The 6,985-nt window shown below is 41.0% G+C and overlaps 1 protein-coding gene across 1 annotated transcript; it reads left to right on the top strand.

The window, feature by feature from the left end:
- Positions 1 to 787: 787 nt before the first annotated feature.
- On the top strand, positions 788 to 2,137 carry LOC132612072 (uncharacterized). Its single transcript, XM_060326416.1, has 5 exons — positions 788 to 934; positions 1,103 to 1,202; positions 1,335 to 1,447; positions 1,577 to 1,726; positions 1,892 to 2,137. Exons 1-5 carry the CDS (start codon positions 788 to 790, stop codon positions 2,135 to 2,137), a joined length of 756 nt encoding a protein of 251 aa, XP_060182399.1.
- Positions 2,138 to 6,985: the final 4,848 nt, after the last annotated feature.

Raw genomic sequence — 6,985 nt, 5'->3', positions numbered from 1 at the left:
CGACTATAACTTTGCAGCTAGCTGATCGATCTCTTGCTTATCTTGACGGTATTATTGAGGATGTTCTTATGATGGTAGGCCTATTTATTCTGCCAGTTGATTTTGTTATTCTTGATTATGAGGTAGATAAGAGTGTTCCTCCCATTATGGGAAGAGCATTCTCGCCTATTATTGACACGGTGATCCGCGTTAGAGATGGGAAGATGTCCATGACAGTTGATGCACAAGAGGAGACTTTTGATGTGTTTAAAGCTACCAAGCTTCCATCCTATTATGAGGAGTTGGAGATGATTACAGTGGTGGAGTCCGAGCTCACTAATGTAGAGTTAGATAACTTTCTAGCCTCGCGAGATCCTTTGAAGACAACTTTGGTGTTGGGGAAGACTTGATGGTTGATGCAGAAGTCGAGGAGTGTCCTAGAATCCTTAACACTTCATGTTCTTATTTGCGAGCAAACACACCATTTGAGGAGTCAGATAGACTAGAGTCGTGGAAGTAGTCGAAGCCTTCTGTCGAAGAGGCTCTAGTTCTTAAGTTGAAGCCATTACCTTCTCAACTTCGCTATACTTTCTTGGGTAGTGGAAACAATTTCCCTATGATTCTCTCTGCTTATTTTAATGATGTGTAGATTGAATGTCTATTGCGAGTGCTAAGAGATCGAATGCGAGCCCTTGGGTGGAGGATAGCTGATATTTGAGGTATTAGCAGCTCATTTCAAATGCATAAAATATTATTTGAGGAAGACATCAAGCCTAGTGTTGAGTGCTAGAGACGACTAAACCCGATCATGAAGGAGGTGGTGAAGAAAGAGGTAATCAAGTGGCTTAATAGCTACATTATTTATGCCATTTCTGACAGCAAATGGGGAAGTCCTGTAGAATGTATCCCGAAGAATGGGGGCAGGACTGTGGTAGAGAACGAGAAGAATGAATTGGTGCCTCAATGAATTGTTACTGGTTAGCGGATTTGTATTGACTATCGCAAGTTGAACAACGCCACTAGAAAAGATCACTTCCCGTTGCCCTTCATGGATTAGATGCTCAATAGATTAGATGGGCATGATTATTATTGCTTTCTAGATGGATATTTGGGATACAACCAGATCATGATTGTACCAGAGGATCAAGAGAAGACCACATTCATGTGTCCATATGGCACGTTTATATTCTGGAGGATGCATTTCGGTTTGTACAATGCTCCAGGTACTTTGCAGCGATGCATGATGTTTATTTTCACCGATATGGTGGAAAAATATATAGAGGTATCTATGGATGACTTCTCTATTTTTGGGGACTCTTTTTATGATTGTTTGAACCATCTTGATGCCGTGTTAGCTCGTTGTGAAGAAATGAACTGGGTACTTAACTGGGAAAAATGCCATTTCATGGTTCGAGAGGGCATTGTTCTTGGGCACAAAGTATCGAGCAAGAAAATAGAAGTTGACAAGGTGAAAATTGAAGCGATTGAAAAATTGTCACCACCAATTTGAGTTCGGGTGCGTAGTTTTCTTGGGCATGCAGTCTTTTCTCGACGGTTCATTAAAGATTTCTCTAAAGTTGCTAATCTGATGTGCAAGCTGTTAGAAAAAGATGTGAAGTTTGTGTTCAATGAAGCCTGTCTGACGGCTTTTAATGAGTTGAAGAAGTGGTTAGTGTTTGCTTCTATTATCATCGCACCTGATTGGTCTCTTCCGTTTATTTTGATGTGTGATGCAAGTGATTTTACTGTAGGAGATGTCCTTGGATAGAAGAGGGACAAGCTATTTCATCTGATATACTATGCCAGCAAGACTCTTAATGTAGCCCAGATGAACAATACTGTCACAGAAAATGCGTTATTGGCTGTGGTCTACGCCTTTGACAAGTTCTGATCATATCTTGTGGGCACAAAGGTAACTTTCTATACTGATCACACTGTAGTTCGACATTTGTTTGAGAAGAAGGATGCAAAGCCGAGGCTTATTCGTTGGGTGTTGCTGGTGCAACAGTTTGACATTGAGATTCTAGACCGGAAGGGCATGAAACACCAAGTAGCAGACTACTTATCGAGATTGGAAGATCGGGAACATATAGATGAAGCAGTGGTGATTAAGAAGACTTTTTCTGATGAACAACTTTTTCGCTCTTCAGTTAGCTGAGACGGCACGGTATGCAGACATGGTGAACTTTATAGTGAGTGATATTTATCCCCTGGTGCTAATCATGAGAAGAAGAAGCGGATTTTGCATGATAGCCATTTCTATGTATGGGATGAGCCCTATCTCTACAGGGTTGGTACAGATCAGCTGATTAGAAGATGTATCCCAGAGGAAGACTCTTATTGGCAGATCTCCTTATAAGCTCGTCTTTGGTAAGGCATGTCATCTACCGGTTGAGCTTTAGCATAGGGCGTATTGTGCAATAAAGAAGTTAAATTTAGACATGGTAAAAGCTAGAGAAAATAGATTGTTGTAGCTGCACGAGTTGGACAAATTTCGCTATCACGCTTATGAGAATGCGAAAATGTACAAGGAGCGAACTAAGAGATTGCACAATAAGAGCATCCAACCTCATGAGTTTGAGCCTGGGCAATTAGCACTACTTTCTAATTCCCGTCTGATGATTTTTGGTGGGAAGTTGAAGCGTAAGTGGTTTGGGCCGTTCGAGGTATAGTTTGTGTGACGGCACATGGAGCGGTTGAGCTAAAGAAGCCCAACTCGGATGAAACATTCTTGGTGAACGGGCAGAGAGTGAAGCATTACTACAGGGAGGCCACTGAACGTGCGAGGACCTACATTAATCTAGAAGAGGCTTGAGTAAAGCATATATCATGCCGAGACGTTAAATCAAGCACTACTAGGGAGGCAATCCAAGTTTTATAATAGTAGAAAAAAAAAGATCGCCGTACCACGACCTTAACTAAGGCACTTATTGGGAGGCAACCCAACCTTTTTGCCGTTATATGTCATGTTTTTTCATGTCGCAGGACTTGGAATGGAGCAGGAACACAAAACGAGTGAAAAAATGTCAAAAAACATCCAAGCAACATCGTGGCGCCACCCTAGCGACGCATGGGTGGCGTACGAGAACAATTGCTAACCTGGAACTGGGTCTAAGTGTGGCACCTAAGTATGGCAGAGGTGCCACGAGAATTTCTTATTTTAGTGAAAAAATTACTCTGAATTTTTTTAAAAGACGATTAAAAGGACGATACCCTTGTTTCCCACTCATCCCAAACATAAAAAAATACAACTCGAAAACCCTCCCCTCATCTCTCACAATCACTTTAAAAAACTCAACGAACTCATCAAGATCATCCCTAAATTCACAAGGTATTTTGAAATCTCCTTATCCCTTTTCTTTTTTTCGAAGTTCCTGAGTTGTTGGATGATTGAAAGTAGGGTTGTTGGGGTTTGGGCGAAATTGGGGTGGGATTTGGTATTGTTTAAGGCTAGAACAAGACTCCTGTTGCACAATGGAGGGTTTCATAGCCCACCATTGTTGTAAAAAACTAAAGGAAGATTTTAAGCCCACAAGGTGTTCGGTTAAATGCTTGAACCAAGTTTTTGTATGAAATTGTTAATTCTTGAGTAGCAATGTAGCACTAAACAATTGTATGAGCCCTTGAGCACAATGTGAATGAAAAAGTGGTGATTTTTGATAAAAAAGTTAAATATGGACAAAATCCCATACCTAAGTTGTTACATCCGACATTTTTGTTTATTCGAAAAATTCAAGGTGGGTTGACTTGTGATGAATAAGGCCACTATTGGACACTACTTGGTATGAATGTGTGAGCTATGAATTCAATGGTATGGGATTACGAAAGGTGGCCAAGGGCAAAATTGGAATTTTGGAAACTTGCTCCATAAATTACCATCTTTAACCAACAATTTTGGGCTAAAAAAAAAAATGATAAGAAGAATTAGGCCCAAATGGGAATGGCCCAACCGGCCAAACAAAGGCCCAAGTCCATGGGCAAACCAATTCCCATGTGATGAAAAAACAATATAAGTTGCCTTATCTTGTGGAACCTTCAAGAAAAATCAAAGAAAAATCAAGAAGAAAAGAGAGAGAGGGTTCGGGTTCAAGAGAGAAAGAAAAGGAAAAGAAAGAAATTTTTTTTGAGCCAATTCTTAGGTTTAAAAAGTTCATCCCTTGAGAGATTATTGTTAAGCACAAGATTATCTACAAGTTGATATAAAGATTTTGGCAAGAAAACAACTTCAACCCCAAGTGAAGAACTTGAAGAAAGGTAAGGATTCCATGCTTTTGTTGTGTTAAAAATGATATAGGTATGTTGTAGTATGTGTGAATGAAGGAAAAACATGGAAATTTTGTATGTTGAAAAATATGGGTGGTGGCCGAATGCATGTGTATGTATTGCATGATTGTAATGGTTTGAATTCTTGTGTAAGTTAGTTGTAGTATGGTGGAAATTATATTAGAAAGGAAAGTGGGATGAATTAGTGAGAGTTGGAAAATATAGTATGTTGGCCGTGTGGTACTATGTGTAGTATGGAATGTGAATTTGATTTTGGTTGTATGTTAATTGTGTTATGGCTTTGTGAAGTAGATTGAGGGATAATGGTTAAGCCAAAAACGAGGAATTGTTTGTTAAGTCGTTGTCGGAAAGTGAGTCGCTTTAGCCTAATGTCTTAAAATTGTGATTGATGATAATGAATTTGGAATGTAAAAATGTGTTGATGAACTTGTATGTGGAAGGTTGGAAAAATTGGATAAGTAGTGGCTTTAATGGAAAGTTTGTATGTTTGTATATCGTGTGTATATTGTGTGGAAATGGTATGATATGCCTCCGACGTATGCTATAATGATCTTGATGGATAATAGATGCGAAAATAATAAGTTTGGTTTGGAAATGTAAGTTTGAAACGAAAAATGTTTCGTTATGTTGGAAGATGGCTAATGATGCCTTAATGTATGTCTTGATGTTTGTTGTTGTTTGATATCATTCTCTGGGTTGTTGTGTTGGTTGTTGGCTGTGTTTTAACTTTTGGGGATGTCGTATATACAGAGGAAATGCTGCCGAAATTTCGGTAGGCAAGTATGTGTAAGCTTGGGGTATTGAAAGAATGAAACTAACCAAATGGTAAACTTGACCATTTCCAGATTTTGGACGAAATTTGGATTGACGCCGAGTGAGCATAAGGCGCCATCGAGGTATGTGAAGCACTTCTATACGCTCCTAGGCATGTTCTGGATGTGGTAGGCTCGGCCGCGAGCCCTAGGTCCGACTCCGTTCCCCGGAATTCGAGACGGAAAACCGCTCCAATTCCTTCAATTCAATTGAACCTATTTTCTTACAAATAGCCCTTAAAGTGAGATTTTGTACAAAACTTCCCCAAACGGAGTCGGAACACTTCCGAATGAGTATGGGTGACCTCATAAGGTCAATCATCAGTAATTTACGTATGTAGCCTCGGGTTGGTCCGAGGTGGGCCCACAAGGCCCGATACTTCCGGTACGATTTTTTAAATACTTCTGTTTTGGTCCGATCTTCTCCAAAAACTTCTGAACTATTATTTTGTGAATATTATGGATATTTTTGTGTAATTTATACAATATTATTTCTGAACATCCGAGCATCCCATTCTGATAATCTGTCGTGCCTTCCTAACTAGGATATGAGCGCGTGCTATGCATACTATCTGGATATTCTGATTTTGGCTCGCCGTTTGGCACCCTTCCGATTGATCGAGTCTGTATGTTGAGTCTGTAGGTAGGTGGTTTCTCATTTATCGATTCGTGTCTGTCTCAATGCATTCTTTCACTGCGACCCGGGCCAGGTTCTGTTATCGTGCATATTTTCTCTGCATTGTTCACCGCGTCCCTCGGCGTACGGGCCGGGATCTGTATGTCTGTATGATCTGTGTATGGGGATGGTGGCCAGGATGGCATATGATCCGATTTGATTCTGTCTGTCCACCGCGTCCCGTACTAAGAGGGCCGGGTTCTGTTACCGCGCCCCCAGACAGGGCCGGGATCTGTATGAATATATGCGTGAGCCATCTGTATTTATAAAGCACACGCCTTTGTATGATTTTGTATGACTCTGTGCTACTCTGCATGCATAATTCTGTCCGTCATACTACTGTCTGTCTGTCCGTCTATGTTACGACTATTTCTGTTTGTCCGTATGGCTCCTGCTTCTGTATGTCCGTATGGATTCAGATTCTGCTCGTCTGTCCGTATTATGATTTCGTCTGTCTGTCCGAACTATAATTCTGTCCATTTGTGTGTAACACGATCCTGTATGTCTGTCTGGATCATAACTCTGTCCGTCAGTTTGACTTATGATTTTGCCCGTTATATTTCTGCGACTCTAGTTCGGACTATTTTTATATCTGTTACGTTTCTGCTTTACATACTCGGCACATTTTCCGTACTGACCCCCGTTCTTCGGGGGCTGCGCTACATGCCCGCAGGTACAGACGCACCAGGTGATACGCCGCCCGCGTAGGTTTCCGACTCTGCTACTTGAAGAGCTCCTTTGACTCAGAGCATATATCTTTGGTATATATATCTTCTGTCTTTGTGTACTCCGTATGTCTGTATATTCTGGGTACGGCGGGGCCCTGTCCCGTCATATGATTCTGTATGTCTGTAGAGGCCTGTAGATAGATATGTGGGTTACGGGTTCCGTCTGTATGTTAGCCTTATCGGCTTATCTGTAAATGTCTGTGTGTTCAGGTATATGTATATATATGTATGTTACGTACACGCCGTATTTGTATCGGCCTATTTCCGTACTTCTGTTTTGAAACGAAAAAAAAAAAAAAAAAAAATCTGTATGGTTCGAATTCGATCAGGTAGGTACGCATGGGTACCCAGTTAGGGTACCAGTCGCGACCCACGGGGTTTGGGTCTTGACAAAAGTGGTATCAGAGCGGTTAGTCCTCGGTATGTCTACAGGCCGTGTCTAGTAGAGTTCTGGTTATCGATGTGTTGTGCACCACATCTATAAACAGAAAGCTACAGGGCATTTA

Source organism: Lycium barbarum, chromosome 1 (genome assembly GCF_019175385.1).
Source record: "Lycium barbarum isolate Lr01 chromosome 1, ASM1917538v2, whole genome shotgun sequence".
In the NCBI taxonomy this organism is placed as follows: domain Eukaryota; kingdom Viridiplantae; phylum Streptophyta; class Magnoliopsida; order Solanales; family Solanaceae; genus Lycium; species Lycium barbarum.
Note: the sequence above shows the minus strand (reverse complement) of the source record. Positions and strands in the feature narration are given on the sequence as shown.

Coding starts and splice junctions, on each gene's coding strand:
- LOC132612072 (XM_060326416.1), top strand. CDS start 788: ATGAAGGAGGTGGTGAAGAAAGAGGTAATCAAGTGGCTTAATAGCTAC. Junction 935..1,102: donor AGAACGAGAAGAATGAATTG/GTGCCTCAATGA, acceptor GGATACAACCAG/ATCATGATTGTACCAGAGGA. Junction 1,727..1,891: donor GTGATGCAAGTGATTTTACT/GTAGGAGATGTC, acceptor GTGGGCACAAAG/GTAACTTTCTATACTGATCA.